The 19,634-nt window shown below is 51.5% G+C and overlaps 2 protein-coding genes across 2 annotated transcripts in view; one reads left to right on the plus strand and one right to left on the minus strand.

Annotated features, from left to right (window-relative positions):
• Positions 1 to 4,220: 4,220 nt before the first annotated feature.
• On the minus strand, positions 4,221 to 10,494 carry Kiaa2013 (KIAA2013 ortholog). Its single transcript, XM_048417795.3, has 3 exons — positions 9,335 to 10,494; positions 5,766 to 6,619; positions 4,221 to 4,470 (listed from the first exon to the last, which is right to left on the minus strand). The coding sequence occupies exons 1-3, from the start codon at positions 10,365 to 10,367 to the stop codon at positions 4,453 to 4,455; spliced, it is 1,905 nt and encodes a 634-aa protein (XP_048273752.2). The 5' UTR covers positions 10,368 to 10,494; the 3' UTR covers positions 4,221 to 4,452.
• A 4,766-nt stretch (positions 10,495 to 15,260) lies between these two features.
• Plod1 (procollagen-lysine,2-oxoglutarate 5-dioxygenase 1) overlaps positions 15,261 to 19,634 on the plus strand; it is a 34,171-nt gene continuing 29,797 nt past the window's right edge. The window contains exon 1 of the mRNA XM_087906893.1: positions 15,261 to 15,419. Coding sequence (XP_087763019.1) covers positions 15,344 to 15,419 — 76 coding nt within the window. The 5' untranslated portion in view covers positions 15,261 to 15,343. The remainder of the gene's footprint in view (positions 15,420 to 19,634) is intronic.

The following is a 19,634-nucleotide window of genomic DNA, read 5'->3' on the forward strand; positions in this document are numbered from 1 at the left end:
TAGCCCAAATGGGACTTATGGCCCACTCTAAACACAGCTCCCTGGGAACGCAGCCTAGTGACCTCAGGTTTCATTCTGGGAAGCCACAGCCTCTTCTCCCACCTGCTTGCCAGTCCTGTTTGCTGTCATCCCAGTGGTCAAGCTGATTCCTGTGGCTCCTGGGGGCATCTAGGAGTCAGGGTTTATAGTGCTTCTCAGGAAAGGCAAGGTGATCATTAACAGGAGCCTGCTAGGAAGCGCTTGCCTCCAAGCCAGCCCAGGCTTTCACCCACCTCTCTGTGAACTTTGGTCTCAGTCTTTTGCAGTGGGATTGGGGGTGGAGTTGCTCTCCTTTGGTTTTAGAGGGAACTGTGAAGACTGACTAAAACTATGACAGTGATCAAGACAGAGGTGATTAACATCTCTCCTGTCACAGCCCTGGACTGGGACCCCAGAGCCAACCCTCCCCCTCTGAGGTCGATGGTGGAGGAGGCAAACCCCAGCTTCTGGCTTGTCAACTCCAGATTGGTGGCTATTTCTGTTCCCTTGTACCTGAACCTTCCCTGGATCTGACAGTGTACTCACACCATTCCTACCCTGGATGGGCACACTTAGGTGCCAACTCGAGGTCTTATTCTCCTCTGGTGAGCCACTCTGACCCTCCAAGGAGGTTAGAGACCTGCACAGTGAGAGGAGGGAACCGAGGGAACTACAAGCTGTTCTGACTTTCACACGTGTGCTGTGGATACTACACACATACACACAAATAAATGTAGAAAAGGATAAAGCAGTTTCTTTAAGAAAAAAAGAGAGGGGAGGAGGGAGAGAGAGAAAGAGACACTAACTGTGCACCCCAGAAACAGGACAACACATTGCAACATTTCTCAAGGGTGAACTGTCGCCCCCAAGTAGTGTTACCCTCGCAGGGCTTCAAAGTTCTACCTGAAAATGAGAGTTCCCCAAACAGGTGCTGTGGGGTTATTGCACCTGTGCTACAGCAATGACAAGGATCAAAGGTAGCCTGTGGAGTGAGGGATGGGGTACAAGAAGCCATACTGTGGGTGAATCCTTTCCATTTTCCAGCTGTTGGGAAGGACCGGGTTGTGTGTGAGGAGCCAGCAACACTGCAGCAGAGATGGAAGGCAAATGGACAGAGAATACATCATGGGAACGACAGGAGTCAGAGTCGGCCTTAGACACCTGGATAAGTTGTGCATTTTATAATTAATGCTGAGAGAGACTCCTGGGAAACTCAGGCATAGTGGCTCATGTCTATAATCAGCACTTGGAAGGCTGAGGCAGGAGGATTATCAAGAGTAGAAGGAGGGCTGGAGAGATGGCTCAGCGGTTAAGAGCATTGATTGCTCTTCTAGAGGACCTGGGTTCAACTCCCAGCACCCACATGGCAGCTCACATCTGTCTGTAATTCTAGTTCCAGGGGACTTGACACCCATGACAGAACACCAGTGCACATAAAATAAAAACAAAAATTAAAAAATTTAAAAAGAAAGAAAAGACAAAACTCACAGACTAGAGAAGACAACTCAGCAGTTGAAAGCATATACTGCTTTTGCAAAGGACCCAGGTTTGATTCCCAGCATCTACAAAAGCTAAGTAACAATTGCAGTAACTCCAGCTTCAGGACACATGTACTTACAGGTACATATATCTACACACAGAAATATACATATAATTAAAAATAATGAAAAAATATTAAAAGTCACAAGCTACACTAGGCATAGTGGCACATGCCTACCGTCTCAGCACTTGGGAGGTGGAAGCAGGGAAGTCCCAAGTCATGCTTAGCTACATACCATACCCAAGGCCGGGCTGGCCTACATGAAACCTGTCTCAAAAAAAAACAACAACCAAACAAACAAAAAGGTCCAAGGAAAGGGTCACTGGGCAAAGCACTTGCATGCAAGTATGAGGACTTGAGTTTGGATCCCCAGCACCGATGTAACAATTGGGTGTTTGCTATGAAGCCACAGGTAACCCCAGCTCTGAGGACAGCAGAGACGGACTTGCTGGCTTCTAGCCTCCCTGAGATGCAAGCTCCAGGTTTAGGAAGAGACACTGAAACAAGGAGTGATGGAGAGGGCATCCAGTGCCCTCTTCTGGCCTCTGCATGCACCTGCACAGATTAAGGACACTGTGTCCTCCCCATCTCTATCTCTCGGTCTCTCTCTCTCTCATACACACACACTAAAAAAGCCCAAACCTAGAGACCCTTCAGTGGGATGGCTCCTTTAGTAACATGTCAGAGGTACCCTGCAGACACCATGCCAACCGTCCCACAGAAGCCACTGGGGGTGCTGTGGGAAGGAAGGTCCGAGAGAAAGCCTCAATCAATTTGCTTCCAGTCTGACACTAGAAAGTTGCATAGACTTGCATGTTTGCTCTCTGGGGCCTAATTCCTCATCTCTGAAATTGGGGGCTCTTGTTGTTTGAAACAGCATCTTTCTATATAGTCCTGGCTGTCCTGGAACTCGCTATGTACACCAGGCTGCAATAGATACAAAGACCATCTTGCTATGTAGTTCACTGGTCTTGAACTACTGTCCACAGTACCAGGACTACAGGTGTACACTACTATACCTGGTTTGCATTTGAGATCTTAACCCCCCAGCAAGCTCCTCCCACATGAAGCCACACTGATATAAAATACCTAACACAGATAGTGAAGGGCTTTGGGTGTAGGGACATTGAGAGTATCTTGCTCTATAGCCCTGGCTGGCCTGGTACTTTCTGGTACTTATTATGTAGCAGAGGTTGGCTTCAAACTTGCTTCAATCCTCCTGCCTCTGTATTCTCACGGTGCTGCAATTACAGGTATATGCCTCCATACCTGAAAGAAGAGTTTGTAAACGAGACCTGTAATTTACAGGTACTAGTTTAATTTGAAGCCAGTTTAACATTTGTATTATGTGTATGTAATAGTTCACATGTTCACGGTACATAAGTAGAGATCAGAGGATAACATTAGAGTGTTGGTTCTCTCTATCCATTGCAGGATTGAACTCAAGATATGAGGTTTGCAGGGCTGGCTTCAAACTATGTAGTCAGGAGTGACCTTCAACTCCTGGGTTCCTGCCATTACTTTCTAAAGGCTGGGATTCAAGGCCTGCAAAGTGCACCTAGCTATTAGCAGCTTCCCCTTTACTAGAACTGCAGGGCTTGTCACGCCATAAATGGCACTCCTCTCTGGAAGAGGCGAGCTGGCCCATATCCATGTCTCTGCACCTCCCAGTGCTGTGGACTGAAGCAGTAAAAACCAGGGCTGCCCACATCACAGCCCTTTCCTCTTGCTTACTCTCGAGCAGCTGTGGTGGCACAGACACATGGGTCCTTGGCAAGCAAGCCAGGCTTTCTGGTGAGTCAAAGTCAGGGAAGCCAGGGAAACCACTAAACCCCAAGGATGACAGCCCCCAGCAGAGGGCGGCTGTCCCCATTCTGTCCCCCTCTCATTCCAGGAGTAGCCAACTCTCTCTCCCCACAACAAACAGAAAGCTCACCACTGTTTGCCACACTCTTTCCTCTGCTAGAAAACCCTGGGAGGGAGGGTCCAGACCCTGAGGATGGGTAAGGGAGGAGGAGCCTGCACCACAGCAGGGAAGATGCTTTGGTCCTGCAGCAGCACAGCCAAAAGTCACATGAGAAAACAGCTAGTTGAGGCGGGGTACAGCACTGAAAACCACCCCAAAAATCTAGTGATGGGGGAGGGTGTGATGAAAGTGTCCAAGGGTTCAACCACACACAAACCAGTCATGGAAGTTTAAAAGATATTTATTTAAAAAAGAACAAAAAAGCTTTGGTATTTCAAAAGCCAACAACCATCCATCACTAGAAAGTTAAACACCTTTCCCAGGGACCCAAAGTACAAAAGGACAGATCCCACTGGCTCAAGTTAAGAAAGAGGCAATGTGCAAACCAGCGGAGGACAGGGGAAGCACACCTTCCCCAGGTAGGGTGGCCGCCTGGAGCTCAGGCCCCACCTCCAGACTGTGTGGGGCCTCTGGGTGCCGATGAAGTGGCAGGGATCCGTTGTTGCCACCAACAGTCCCCTGATCTAAGGTGGATGAAAAGCCATCCAGCAAAACTTCAACAAAAATAAATTAGAAATCCATTCAAGAAAGAACACATTAAATTAGGAAAAGAACACGATTTTCCTCAGCAGTCTTTACAGAGGAGCTATTTCCTGGGATAAAAGACAAGGGGGAAGTGGAAGGAGTGCGCTCAACTTCAAGTATTCTCCCTACGGGGTTGTTTTATTGACTGGAAAACTTACACAAGTCCTCGGCCCTCTTTCCCCTCCAGTGCAAACTCTTGTACCCATAAGCGCTTCTGAGTCACTGTCCCCCACAAGGCACAAAGGGTTGGTGCTTCCAAAGGCTCCCTGTTCATGCAGCAGCAGGATGCTCAGTGCTGGGTGTCTTGTGCAAACGGTGGCCGAGAGCAGGGCTCGAGGTTCACTCAGACACTGGGATCTTCCTGCTCAATGAAACAAGAAGGTCACGATTCAGCACCAACCCACAGCCCAGTTACAGAAGCTGCTGGGGAAAGCCAAGCATGGCGGGGCACACCACTGATTCCAGCACTTGGGAAGTAGAGGCAGAAGAGTTCAAGTCAGCTTCTACTGCATAGCAAGTTCAAGGCCAGTCTAGGCTACATGAAGCCATCTCAAAATAGACAAATATACACATTGGCAGGGGAACAGACCACAGGGACAATGTCTCAGATTCAACCAAACAGACAGTTCCCAGCCCAGGGCCAGGCTAGAATTACTATGTAGCGGCCCAAGAACCTCCTTGGGTTGATGTGGCATGTTGGCAGGGGCTTTCTCTGGCATGGACAGTTCCTCAGGGAGGCAGTTTGTCTTCTCAATTGTATGTTGAACATATAAGAACATACATGCCAAGCAAAAACAAGGACAGGAGGCCAGTGGCCAGTAGGGGAAAGAGTGTGCTGACCCCAGATGCCACAGAACCCATCTTTTCTATCACACAGCTGGCCAAACTGGCTACTGGGAAGGCCTTCTCCACACTGCTCCCTATAGTGAGGAACTCAGATATGACTCCATCTGCTGCCTTGCCCTGAAGGTCAAGCACTGCTTTTCCTGCAAGCCTGGCCTTAAACCAGATGCCAGTTTCCTGGTGGCAGAGACTGGCCCATCTCCTGCATGGGATCAGGGCTTCCCAAATGCTGGGCCCAGATCCACTGCCTGGTCTCCTATGGCTTGGGAGGAGAAGAGGGGCAGGGAGGGCGTGGCTCTCCTGCTGCTGTGGGCTATCAAGATGACTGCAGCAGAGGCTGGAGAGATGGCTCAGGGGTTAAGAGCACTGCTCTTCCAAAGGTCCTGAGTTCAATTCCCGGCAACCACATGGTGGCTCACAACCATCTGTAATGGGGTCTGGTGCCCTCTTCTGGCCTGCAGGCATATATGCAGACAGAATATTGTATACATAATAAATAAATAAATAAATAAATAAATATTAAAAAAAAGAAAAAAAAAAGATGACTGCAGCACCCAGACCACACTGAGAGCCTGACCTCAGAGCAGTGGGTTTTTGATTTTTGTTTTGTTTTGCCATGTAGCTCATGTTGGTGTCAAACTGACAACCTTCCTGCTTTAGCGTCTTCAATGCTGGGATAACAGGAGTACACTATCATAACTAGCTTGCTACCAAAACGGACTCCTCTCTCATATTGAGAGCTGTGGGCACTGCCTAGGCTGTCACAACAGAGAATGGCAGGAGTGTGGGGCTCTAGGAGTAGAGGGAGCTTACCTTGCTCCTGAAGAGGGGCTTGGCTCCAGGCCCACAGTACTCATTATAGATGAGTTTGAAGAGGAAGAGGTGGAAGAGGGTGATGAGGGAGGCCACACTGAACCAGAAGAGGAAGGGCAGGCCGGGATCTTGCTGGGCCATGTGCTCATCGTGGGCCAGGATGGCCTTAAGGTGCAGCGTGTGTCGCAGGTCCTGCAGGTGTGTGAGGTCGGTGGAGATGTACAGCAGGGGTGTGATGGGCTGTGTCACCATGACGGAGAAGGTGTGGCCTCCAGGCTCTGAGGTCAGTTCCACAGGGTCATGGAGGCAGCCTGCCTCACAGGCGTAGATCTTGACAGGTTGGCCTCGGGACTCCACAGACACGTGCAGGTAGGGCTTGCCCTCAGCATCCACCAGCACGGCCAGGTTGATGTGGTCGTTCTTATAACGTATTCCATGCAGCGCATAGCTGTTGTGGAGCACCTCAGGGTCGGCCTGGAACTGCAGGTGGTTTTCTGTGAACTGTAGCCCGCCGAAGCTGAGCACCATGCCTTGTAGGATGCCCGGAGCGCCAACCTTCACCAGCCCCTTGCAGCCTCGCTTCTGGAGGGTCAGCTTCCACAGGTCAGCCAGCTGCAGGATCTGCTGCACCGAGGAGAGCTGGCCTGGCCACAGGTTCTCAGCATGCATGGTGGCATGGCCACTGAAACAATGGTCTTCATAGTTGAGTGTTGCCTCCATCTGGTCTCGTTCCCTGTGGCTCAGAGAAGGGCTGAGCAGTGGGGCTGGTGAGCAGGAAAGCATGTAGTACAGTGTCAGGTTCACGGTCAGGCCAGACGGCGTGTGGGCATCTGTGATCTTCTTCATTTCCACACCTGAAACACCAAAAAGGCTGCACGTTAGGGAAGAAGGCCTGGTTGGAGGCAAAGAAGATCAGGGCTACAGAAGGTGGAGCTTCGGGTCCAGTAATAAAGGATAACAGTTTGGTGCCCTGGGTATGGTAGAGCCATCCTGACTTCCTGAGATGGCAAATCTTCACTCAACTTGGTGGGGTTTGGAATTACCACAGAAACAAACTTCTGGGCACATCTATGGAAGAGTTTTTACATTAGATTGAAGTGGGAAGATCCACCTTATATGTCGGGGGTCCTATACCATGGGCTGGGGTTCAGGAAACAGCAAGCTGAGTACCAGCATAAATCTCTCCCTGTTTCCTGACTTGCAGATGCTGTGTGACTGTGACTGGTCACCTCCCGATCCTGCTACCATGCCTTTCCCACTATGATGGGCTGCGCCTCTTTGAACTACAAGCCAAAATAAACTTTCTTCAGTAAGCTGCTTTTGTGACAGCGATTAACAGAGGTAAGTAACAGGGCATCTAACATAACCAACTAGGGTCTGTGGGACCTCCTGTCAAAGCTGAAAACAACATACATGGGTCAGGTCTTCTCAACCCTATGGTCTAGAACCCCCAACTAGATATCATTTGTGTCCTAGCCAATACTAGTTGGTTCTTCTACCACTCTCTGGTAACTATAGCTTAAAAAAATTATTGCCGGGCAGTGGTGGTACACACCTTTAATCCCAGCACTTGGGAGGCAGAGGCAGGCAGATCTCAGTGGGTTTGAGGCCAGCTTTGTCTACAAAGTGAGTTCCAGGACAGCCAGGATGGTTACATAGAGAAACCCTGTTTCGAAAACTAAACCCACGCAAAAAATTATTGTATGTATGCATATATGCATGTATGTCTGCTTAATTTATATGCAGAGCCCTTGGAGGCCAGAAGATGACCCTGAACACTTGAAACTGGAGTTAAATAAAGTCCATTGTGAGCTGCCATGTGGATGCTGGGAATTAAACCCAGGTCCTCTGAAAGAGCAGCAAGTGCTCTTACCCACTGAGGTGTTTCTTTAATTCCTCTTATAGCTACTTTAATATTTTATTTTATTTTTTTCTTTTGGAGGCAGAGTCTCTCTATGTAGCACAGGCTAGCCTTGAACTTGTCCTCCTTCACAGTCTGAGTGCCAAGACTGTAGATTGAAAGTACCTTAATCTGGTTTAGTACAGTGGCTCCGATTTAAATGATTCTAGACTCACAGGGCTGACCAAACCCTCAGCGTCTCCACCTGGATATCTGACAGGCACAACTGATCAGATATGAACTTTCACCCCCAACCAAAGCTTCCCCTAGTTATCTCCAAGCAACTGCTCATAACCACACATCAGGGAGAGTTATTCACCAGATCTCTCTTCCCATAGCCAAACCATAGCCCAACAGTCCTACCTCCCAAAATATCAAGGTCCACCACTTCCATCTCCATGTGACAACCCAGGGGCCTCTTCCTTCCCCCAGGGTCCCCAGGAACCGTTTACCTGCATCCATGCCCTGTCAGTCTATACTCTGACAACCCCACCCTTCCATCTCAGAACCAGACCTCTGTCCTTCCTCACGGCTTCAAGCTCATGTCACCTGCTCCTGCTCATCACCAGGCTTAACCTGCTCCTGCTTTGGGCAGTTTCCAGGCTGAATGCCCACTTCCCTGTCACATGACCGGGCCTAACTCTGGTTCCACGTCAGGGAAGCTGAGCAGCCCTCCCAGTCCTTCCAGCCCACACTCGACTCCCACCAGCTACTCACTCTCCTCCACACCCACAGCACTTTCCAGTCTAGGAGTTCTTACTTAAAACGTTCTGTTCCGTCCTGTCTTCCTCCTGACCCAGGCAAACTCTGTGCAAACAAGAACTCGTTTGCTCACTTGTCCAACAGGCTACCGCAAAAGCACCTGTTGAATGAACTAAACGCTTTCTGCACAACCTTACACATGGGTGCTGATACTGGTAACCCTGGAAACCAAAACTCAGAACTAGGGATAGCAATATTGGGGTTGGGGGATCCTCTATGTAGCTCTGACTGTCCTGGGACTTGCTCTGTTGACCAGGCTGGCCTAGAACTCAGAGGTCCACCTGCCTCTGCCTCCTGAGTGCCTAGGATTGCATTTTCTTTAACAGTTCCTAGGATTGCATTTTCTTTAACAGTTGACAGTAAAAGGTTTCATTTGCAAAAAAATTCACAAATAAAAGACTTAAAAAAAAAAAAGGAAGGAAGGAAGAAAAAAGTTTTCATTTAGTACGCACACTCCAGCCAGCTGGAAGAAGCCTCCAGCATTCTGGTAATAGCTGCAGCCACAATGTCAAGATAAAGTTCAAAGGTCAGAAGCTGAGGCCACGTTCAGGCAGGTTGTGGGGGCCCAAACAGAGTGTCTTGGGGGGGGGGTTCCCACACAAAACAAAACCCTCCACCTGCTCATGTCAGACCTCAAGGTCTAGAACCGACAACAAAAGTGAACCTTAACATTCAGATCTTCATTAAAAGCCCGTAACATTTACTGTTTTACTCAGAAAGCTAAGACCACAGAAAGGAGGTCATACAGCTTCAAAGCAGTCAAGAAGAGCGATTCAACTCTTTCACATCAAGCCCAAGTCCCAACCCTCGATGTGAGCGCTTGCCGGGCATGGGGAATGTCTCTAAAGTGGACCGCAGGGACACTAGTGCCAGTGGAGACTGCACTGCGCCCCCACCAAGGCCTCACCTGGGCTGAACAGCTGGGCCCAGAGGTGCTGGTGATCCTGAAGCAGCTCCGAGGCCGGCATCTCCAACAGCTCCAGCATTTCCTTCCTTGCCAAGTCCTGCAGTGCCTTGAGCTCCTTGGTTCCTTTGCTTTTGAGCACCTGGGAGTGGATGGGACCAGAGACATGCACCACCCACAGCACCGTCTCATCCAGCTGGGTCTTGGGAGCCACCTGGAGCCGGTTTACTAACTTCTTAGAGGCCACGACTACAATGTGCACTGGCCCCGATGGAGTGAGCGAGGAGTGGCCCGAGTAGAGAAGAAACTGATGATCCCCGACCTTCTCCAGAGTGCTGGTGAAGGACTTGGCAAGGGGGCCGGCGGTGGGCCCCACAGTCTGCAACGCGGCCACACGCTCCGTGGGATTGTTGAGCTGGATGCGCTGCAGATAGACATGGGGTCGGCCTCGGTGTGCCAGGAAGTCCTCCTGCAGTAGCACGCAGTCACGGCCCGACCCCGCGGAGAGCCCGGAGGCCGAGGCGGGTCCGGCGACCCCAGCAGCAGGGCCCGAGCCTGGGGTCCCCAGCTGCAGACAGCGCACTCGGCGCAGCAGACCTTCCCGCAGCAGCAGCACCGCCTCTCCAGCCTCAGCCAGCACATTCAGAGGGCGCAGCTGCAGGAAGGGCACGAAGTCCGGCGCCACTGCAGGCTCCCGCTCCCCGGGCGTCACCCACAGCCGATTGGAGGCGGCGTCCAGAGCCAGAAAACCGTTGGCAACCAGGGCTGGCACCCCGGGGCCCAGCGGCACGGCCTCGCCGCGATCACGCAGGCCGCGCCACGCGCGGGTGGCCGCCTCCAGGCAGGCGGACGGCTCCGCGGCGCCCGGCTCGCTGCGGGACCAGGACGGCAAGCGCAGGCCGCCCGCCGCCCTCCGCGCTCCGGAGCTCCCGAACCACAGGAGCAGCAGCAGGAGGCCGAGCAGGCAGAGGAGGCGGCGGGCCCAGCTGCTCGACAGCAGCCCTGGCAGCCCCTTCAGGCGCTGCTGCAGCCACATCGGGCCCGCCGCCCAGCCCACCCGCCCGGCCGCCGCCGCTCACTCACTGGCCCGCGTCGCCGCGCCCACCTCAACACCCGCCACAGGCGCCCCGGCAGCTACCGCCACCGCTTCCTCCTTCTTCTAGGTTGCGTCCCAGCCGTCAAACGCAGCCAGCCGTAAAGCGTCGCCGAGTCTTTTGCGACAGAAGGAAAAGCGGCCGGGGGCGGGATTTGGAGGAGAGGTGGAGTCTCTGGGGGCGTGGTCAAGGCTCGGGGCGGGGTGGGGGAAAGGGAAGGCATTTGGAGAGCTTAGGGGTGGGCAGGCGTCCAAATATCCCGTTTAAAAAAAAAAAAAATGAAAGAGAATAAGAAAAGAAAATCACAGTGCAAGCCAAACCTAACATGTGTTGCGCCTCGTTTGCTACTGATGGTTTCAACAGCCCTAAAGTTAAAAAATAAAAACGTACTGTTTCTGTAAAACTATTTCTGGATGAAGAAAAAGCATAGGGGTAAATGGAAGTAAGAAAAGGAGGAGAGGAGACGGGGAGGAATAAAGGAAATGGAGGGAGGCGGGAAGGAAGCGGGGAGGGGAAGAGTAGTCAGGGAAAATTAATTTCCTAGGAAATATTTTGTCAACATTTTTAAATTTTCAAATCTGCCTGGCTGAGAATACACCAGAGTGAGACATAAATCCAGCCCAGGATTGCCTGTCTCTTGAGCACACCGACTCGTTTTCTTGATGTCAATCCTGAGTAACTCATTAAATAACACAAAACATTAAGATCTCATCCTTTATCAAGGCCGGCAGCATCCATCTGGGGGGGAAAAAAAGTCAGCAGGACACTCTGACAGACGACAGACGCCAATGGGCAATTGTTTCCACTTTGGATTCTGGTCAGTCCAGACCCAGACAGTCAGTTGCAGATTCGCAGCTGACAACAGTCATTTGATGTGACTTCTAGCGGGCTAAGCAGACAAAAACTGCTGAATTTGTGAGCCAGTGTCCCATTGGAAGAGTGCTCATCCTGTTTTGATCGCATTTAACTATTTTTGCTTATTTATCTTTGAGACAGGCTCTCTCTAGTGTTCAAACAACTCCTGGGCCCAAGGGATACTCCTCTTTTCTTAGATGCAAGGATTAAAGGCGTGCAAATGGCCACCAAGTGTGATGAGCTGAGTTCTGTACCAAGGACCCACATGGCGGAAAAAGAGAACTGACTCCTTCAAGTTGGCTTCTGACCTGCACATGCGCAGTGTGGTGTGTCCAAGTTGGAAGGTGGTGTGGGATCCCTGAAGTTGGAGTTACAGGCGCTTGTGAGCTGCTTGATGTGGGGTGCAAGCCTCTTACCCGCCGAACCATCCCTCCAACCCATTTTTAATTTTCAGAAAAGATAACATTAGTGTGCGTGTGTGTGCACGGGCGCACACACGTGCACGTGCATGCAGGTGAGGATGATATGTGTGTGTTTGGATATGCGTACTACATGAGGTCTGAGAACAGTTCTGGGAGGCCAGTTCTTTACATGAGTTCCAGGAGTCGCATTTAGGTTGCCAGGCTTTTGAAGCGAGCACCTTTACCTATTGGGCCATCTTGCCTACCCTCCATCCTGCTTTTTGAAACAGAGTTACTAAGCCTAGAGCTCATTGATTCTGCTAGACCTCCTGGCCTGCAAGCCCCAGACAGCCTCCGGTCTCTACCTCCTTGTGCTGGAATTCCAGTGCCCACCACTGAGCTTAGCTTTCAATGAGTACTGGAGATCAAATTCAGGTCCTCTGCTGAGCCACCATCCCAGCCCGTGAGTATTTTTGCTTCAAACACTGGTGTAATCGAAGTATGTCTTGGCCTACTTCTGTGCGTGTTTCTTGGGAAGCAGTTCATCAAGACAGATTTCTAAGCCAAAGGCTTATTTATTACACGGGTTCCTAACTCCTTGTCATCTTCAAATACCCCAAGACATGGTCATGGGAGTCCTCAGAGGCAGGAGTCAGCCACATAGCCATAGCAAGGCCATGGGAACATGATGGGTTCTACTCTTGACCTGACTCCTGCTAGCAAATCAACTAACCTCCATGGGCCTCAGTATCACTACCTATAAAATAGGTATTATACTATAAAGTAGGCTTGTTCTGAGACTTAAGATGGGCAAGTGCTTGAAGCTTTAACACACTTGCCTGGCTCATAAGAAGTATTCGATATTTAGCTTAGAATCATTTTCCCTTCTGAGGCTCCAGTCCTGGTGCAACGTACTTGTTTCTAGGACATTCTCCATTCAGTCTCTCTGCTTACAGATAAATATATGTATTCTTTTTCTTAGCCAGAAATTGTAGCATAAATGAAATCTTTATTTGCCTGTTATTTGTTTTACTTAAGAAGCTGAGAAAATTCTAGTGTTCTGTTGGGGCTAATTCCAGTGGGAAATGACAGCCCATCAAACACCTCAAAGTGTGGTCATCCCACTGAAGCTGTGGCTCCTCCCCAGACCAGCAAAGGAAATTGGGGAGACACACACACACACACACACCTACCTGCCCCCATCCTGCAGTTGTCCAGCACCTTCCTAATAAAGTGGCATCCTGTGCCTTTAACAGTCAAAAGCACGCATAGCACGTACTAGAAATATTAGAAGCAACATCTGGACAGCAGCCACCACCTCTGCTTAAAGAGACAGGCCATCCTGGACGATGCTTGGACCAGGTTCAAGTTCTAGGGATTTGGTGAAACAAACAGGAAGCAGATACCAAGAGAGTGAAACAAAGTTCTGTAAGAGTGAATTCTTCTTCCTGAAGAGGCAGGCAGTGTCTAAAACCGATCCCTCATCTAAGTCAGACTCTGGAGACGGCTCAGGAACATTTCCTGTCTGGGGTATATCACTGTTGAGCGTCTCCTTGGACTCTGGGAACTGTCTGGTGTTTCCTTACTGTGGCCCAGCATCAAGTGTGTGATGCCAAGCAGATACTTCTCTGAGCCTCAGTTTCTCATTTTGCCAACAGAAGCAAACCGCCTGACTAGAAAGGCAGTTATGAGCATGAAGTGAGAGCATTAAAAATGACCAGCTTGGCTGGGCAGTGATAGCACACTCCTTAATCCCAGCACTCAGGAGGCAGAAGAAGCGGGTCTCGGAGTTCCAGGCCAGCCAGGTCTACAGAGTGAGTTCCAGAACAGCCAGGGCTACACAGAGTACACAGAGAAACCTTGTCTAAAAACAAACTAAGCCCCCTCCCACTCCTGTGCGCACGGAGAAAAAAAAGAGCCAGCCAACACAGGTTGACTGTTCCTTCCTTCCTTCGTCCTTGCTTTTCCTCTTCTAAGGGTCTGGAATCTCAGTCTGCAGTCTTCTGAGTCCAAAACAGCCGGTGAATGCTTGGCACCAAGTCCTATCCCCAGCTGCAGCAGCTCTCAACCCTGGGTCCCAGCAAGGAAGTAAATGTTGTAGATTCTGCCGAGGCCTCTTCCTCTAGCTTGTGACCTTGAGCTTGCTGCTGGGTAGCCCTGGGTCTCACTTCTACTGTGTGAGGGAGACAACCTCTGTATAGCAAGCCTCGGCAGTTTTCCGGCCTGTTCTCATCTTCCCGAAGGGCACATGGTCCTCAACTGTACAAATATGGTACATCTTTCTCAAGAAGGAAAGGAAAGGAAAAAGAAAACAAGAACTATCCAGAAATAATATGACATTGCAATGCTGTGTAAATTATATACATTTCTGTACCACAACCTAGAAATAATCATTGCAAATATTTGTCTGTAATTTTCTTTTTTGGGGGGACGGGTTGTTTTGATAGGGTCTCACACAGTTCACGCTGGCCTCAACTAGCTATATGGCTGAGCAGGCCTTGAACTCCTGATCCTGCTTCCACCTCCTGCATGCTGGGAGCCATGACGTTTTCGTTTTCCTCTGACAGAGTATGGCTGTGCGGCTGAGGCTGGCTTTGGTTCTCCTCCCTCTACCTCCTGGGTACTAGGATTTAGGCATATCTCACCCTACCCCAGCCAGCATTGTTTTACCTGTCCACGAGAAGAATCTGATTTTAACTAGTGAGTCTTACGGAAGAGACAGCCTTTCCCACTTAAAATCCTGAAGATTCATGTTTCCTTGCTGATACAGCAGCACCCGTGAAAGATCTCCGCTCCCCAGCTCCCTGACTCCCTCAAGCGCCTTCCCCACAACTCTGCCCTAGAGTTTAATCTGAGTGAAGCAGGCTCCAGGGTCCCTGTTTGAGCTCTCTTCCACAGCTGGGCAGGATTTGGTCCAGATGTGGATGTGCATGGCTGACATCTGGACTAGGAGCCCTTGCTCTGGAAATGTTTGATGAATTTTTACTTTGGTTGTCTGTGAAAATGCCTTGAAAATTTTCACTCCACCCACCCACCCACCCATCCATCCATCCATCCACTCACACATCCATACCACAGTTAACATTTGCAGCAAAAATTTTCTTTACTCTTTTCAGACTTCCCCCTTGGGGCAGAAAGGCGAATTAAGTGATTCCCTTTTGGGAGCCGGGACTAGCCTTTCTATGGTTTCAGCAAAGGTGTCAACACCTGTGTCCACCCCAGGCTCAAATCCTCACTTCTGGAGTCTGGTGAAAGCATTAAGAAAATGAAATCTCTAAGAGCTAACTCTGAGGTGCCCTACAGATGCCACCATCTCCGTGCAGAGCCCAGTGAATATTAAGTCCCACTCTTCCAGACATCAAATCCTCGTCCTCCTAGCCCATTTCTTCCTCTGAGTAGCGTTGCATCCCTTGGAGAGAGATAGAGAGAGAGTTGGGAGAGCATGGACCGGCCGGCGACAGGACCCAGGGACCACAATAACCTGCCCCACGTCTGGAGGACCTGAGCGCCTTAGCGAGAAAACCCTTCCCCGGGGCGGGCGGAGGAGTGCGCGACACCGCCCCCGGGGCGGGCCCAGTGCGTGGCAGCGCCCGCCGGCCCAGTCGCGAAGTTTCCAGTTCAGCTCGAGTCTCAGTGCAGGCGGATCGTACCCAGACCCGGCTATGCGGCCCCTGCTGCTCCTGGCCCCGCTGGCCTGGCTCCTTCTGGCCCACGCGAAGGACGACGCCAAACTGGAGGGTGAGGGCGCGGTGTGGGGAGCGGTGCCGGGCAGCCTTGCCGAGGACCCGAGTGTCCAGGCGACCTGGGGAAGAAGGGCGGGCGGGGGAGCTGGGTTGCGGTCATCTGTCCACTTGCCCGCGGGTGACTCCGACAGATCACTTCCTCTCATGGGGCCACGATTCCCACGTTTGTGCAGCGGGCAGGAGAGGAGGCAGCCGAGATACACCTCCCCATTCTCCACCCCATTCAGAGCACAGAGGAGCCCGTGATAATTCCCATAATAAGTAGCAAGGCTCCTGTTGCTCGTCCAGGACCTACTGCATCCTGGCCTCACCAGTTAAGTGCCTTTGCTACTCTGGGAGTGTTTCCTTATATCGTCCCCATTTTCGAGCTTCACAAACTGAGGCTCCAGAGTTGATTGGTTTCCCCCAAGGCCACACAGCTTGTGGGCATTGAAAATGGCTTCTTTCCCCTTCTCTGGACGTGTCTGCTTCCAGAGCCCAGCCTTGAGCTCTCGTTATCTTTAGGGTGAGGGAGGGGCTTGCAGCTGAGAGAGTTTGATCCCAGGTCGGCCAGACTCCTGGACAAGTGCTCATTCTGCTTCTCCAAGGGCTACTGGGTTCCTAACTGGGTCCCACTATCCTGAGTGGGTGTTCCTGACCTCCCACCCCTTGTTGGACCCTAGCCCCCTAGCACTGTTCTCTGAGTCCTTGAGATTCCCCCGCCCCCAAAGCCAGGAGGTCAAATTGAACCCCCCAGACAAACAAAGACACAAACTGTCCACATTCTCCAGGGCATCCTGTTCTGCTCTGCCCATCCTGCTGGAAGACCCTGGGAGGTGGCCTTGACATGGTGGGTGGAGGATAGTTAAAGGAATCTGGGTGGGTTGGAGAAGCTAGCATGCCTGCAGCCCAGGATTTGGTCCCCAGCACAGCCAGACTGAGCATGGTTATGCGTGCCTATAACCCAGTACTCAGGGAGGTTGAGGCGGAATCGTCAGAAGGTCATCCTCAGCTACATAAAGAGTTTAAGTCAGTCTAGGCTGCTTGAGACACTGACAGAGAGAGAGAGAGAGAGAGAGAGAGAGAGAGAGAGAGAGAGAGAGAGAGAGAGAGAGAGAGAGGAGAGAGAAACAGAGAAAGGGCCCTAACTTTGAGACTCATATGCTGGGAACCAGAGATTTTTGCATGCCTGCCGATTCTGTGCTAAATTACACACAGGGTCACACGCCTCCCACTGGTAACGTTGATGACATACAGTCTCTGAGAATCTTAGTGTTCACGACCTCAGAGCAGAACGGCAATACCTCGTTCCTAGAGATCCTGAGAGATGGAGGCCAGTTCCTGAGTCCCCTTAAAGTCAAGGCACTGGGCATTTACGCTCTGGGCTCGGAGCAGCTAGTTTTCCTGGAGGGTCTAATCCATCAGGGGAGAGAGAGGGAGACCGATAAGAGAATATCTGATGGGGAAGTCCGACCCCGGGGTTCAGCTGGTGATCCACTCCCTAGCAGGAGCCTGGAGCCCTGCAGTCGGCCACCCCCACCCACCTCCACTATCTGACTTTCTCCTGCTGCCGCAGCCTGCCCTTCTACTCCAGCCCATCCCCGTTAGAACCTCGGCTGCCCTCTAGGATGTCAGACGACCCTGCTGGTGACTGGGCTCCAGGTGCCCTGATCCAACGGTGCAGATGAGGAAACTGAGGCATTTGCTGAGCCGTCTGTCCTCGTCACCCTGCTCTGCCGTCTCTCTCTCATCTCTGAAGACCTGGGTCACAGTTTGTCCATCTGGGGAAATGGCTGCTGGACTTTGGGCAGCAGGTGGAAAGGCTAAGCTTATAGGGTGCCAGGCCCATGTGGCCCTGGTGGCTGTTGAGCATACACAGCAAGCAAGGAAGCAGGAGTGATATCCTGGTGCGACCTAAGCCCTGTGTTGACACTGGTTGGGTGGCCCAGAGCTCTCAGGTGCCTGATAATGGACTGGAGAGGATACCTGCCCTGGAGGAGCCTGGAGAAGCCTGGAGAAGCCCCAGTAATTCTGAATTCTATCTTCAGTGTGTTCTACCATGCTGGATGCCGTGGCCGGTTAAGAGTGTGGATGTGGCTGGGCGTGGTGGCACACATCGTCCATCCCTGCACTCCAGGGGCAGAGGCAGGTGGATCTCTGTGAATTCCAGACCATCTTGGTCTACGGAGTGAGTTTCTGGACAGTCAAGGATGTACGAAGAGATCCTGCCTCAAAACCACAACAAAAAGCATGTGGCTGTGATCTCTGCGTGGCGAAGCAGTCCTATAATCACAGCCCTTGGGAGGCTGAGGCTGGGGGATTGCGAGTTTGAGGCCAGGCTAAGTGGTGCAGTCCTGGGATCACAGCCCTTGGGAGGCAGAGGCTGGGGGATTGTGAGTTTGAGGCCAGGCTAAGTGGTGCAGTCCTGGGATCACAGCCCTTGGGAGGCAGAGGCGGGAGGACTGTGAGTTTGAGGCCAGGCTAGGCCACTTAGTGAGATCCAGTGTTCAAAGCTAAAAGCATCCAGGCATGATGGAAAATGCTTTTAATCCTGTCACTTTGGAGACAGAGGCAGGCAGATCTCTCTGAGTTCAAGGTCAGCCTGGTCTATACAGTAAGTTTCAGATCAACCAGTGCTACACAATGAGACCCTGTCTCAAACAAAAATACTAGCCAGTTTGTTTGTTTCACTCCCAGGTGAAACACCTGTGACCTTAGGCATATCTGTAGCTTCTCTGTGCCTCAGTTTCTCCATCTGTAGAGGGATGATAAAAGTGTCACTGCCCTTATAGGGTGCGTCTTTGCTTTTGAGATAGAATCTCATTTAGTCCATGCTGGCCTTGAACTGGGATATAGTGATGGGTGACCCTGAGCTTTGGCTTCTCCTCCCATCTCCTTCAAGCCAGAATTACAGATGTGTGCTGCAGGCGCAAGGCCTCATGGGGTACTGGATAGCTTGCCTCTGGCAGCATGTGGCTTCGTAGAAGGACTCAGTTGACGGCCACTCTTACTCAAATTGGCTTGTCCTGTTGCTCCTGAAACAGTATGCTCTGCTTTGGTATGAGAGAGGGAGGCCAAGGAAGAAGCTGCAGCCCCAGGGAAGAGGATTGGGTTTGTACGGGTACTGGACCAACCAGGTTCAGGAGAGAAATGAAGGAGGGCTTCCTGGAGGAGGTGGGGCCGGGGAGAGGAGTGAGTTGAGGACAGGTCAATGGAGTGGAGAGGAGGCTTCCTGGGAGGCACGGGGAAGGTCTGGGAAGCCAGGGGCCTCCCCTTTAGCCCCATCAACTAGTTTCCTCAGGTGAAGAGATGGTGTTTTCTTCTCTCCCTGCCTGTCTCTGTCTCTCTCTCTCTCTTCTGCGTTTACTCATTTGTGTGGACACAAATGAGGTTGTGTTGAGGTTAGAGGACAGCGTGCAGGGGTCTGAGTCAGTTCTCTCTGTCCACCGTGTCGCTTCTAGGGATCACGCTCAGGTCTTCTGACTGGGTGCCGAGCACTTTTACCTGCTGAACCATCTTGCCGGCTTAAGGTCAGCCGTTATTGCTTAGTGTTGTTTGGAAGCAGGGCCTTGGGAATGGAAGACTTGGTGACCAGTCTCCTCTTCTGCTCCCCTGTCTCTGCCTCCTCCCTTGGAGAATCCAGAATCACACACATATACACGCGTGCGCGCGTGCACACACACACACACACGCCCACCCTTGGAGAATCCAGAAACGCACACAGACACACACCCTTGGAGAATCCAGAATCACACACATGCACACACACACGCACACACACACGCCCACCCTTGGAGAATCCAGAAACGCACACAGACACACACCCTTGGAGAATCCAGAATCACACACATGCACACACACACACGCACACACACCCTTGGAGAATCCAGAAGCACACACATGCACACACATGCACGCACATACACACAAGCCCTTGGAGAATCCAGAATCACACACACACACATGCGCACACACATGCACACACATGCACGCACACGCCCTTGGAGAATCCAGAGTCACACACACACACACACACACCCTTGGAGAATGCAAAATCACACACACACACACACACACGCATGCACACACGCGCACGCACGCATGCACACACGCGCACGCATGCTGGCCTGACACTCTTCCTGCCCCCCTTCTGGCAAGGGGGTCTCAGAATTGGTGATCAGTTCTCACTTTCAGGGAGACTTGACCATCCAGGCCAGAGCTGGAGGCACCC

Source organism: Myodes glareolus, chromosome 6 (assembly GCF_982192425.1).
Source record: "Myodes glareolus chromosome 6, mMyoGla1.1, whole genome shotgun sequence".
Taxonomy (NCBI): domain Eukaryota; kingdom Metazoa; phylum Chordata; class Mammalia; order Rodentia; family Cricetidae; genus Myodes; species Myodes glareolus.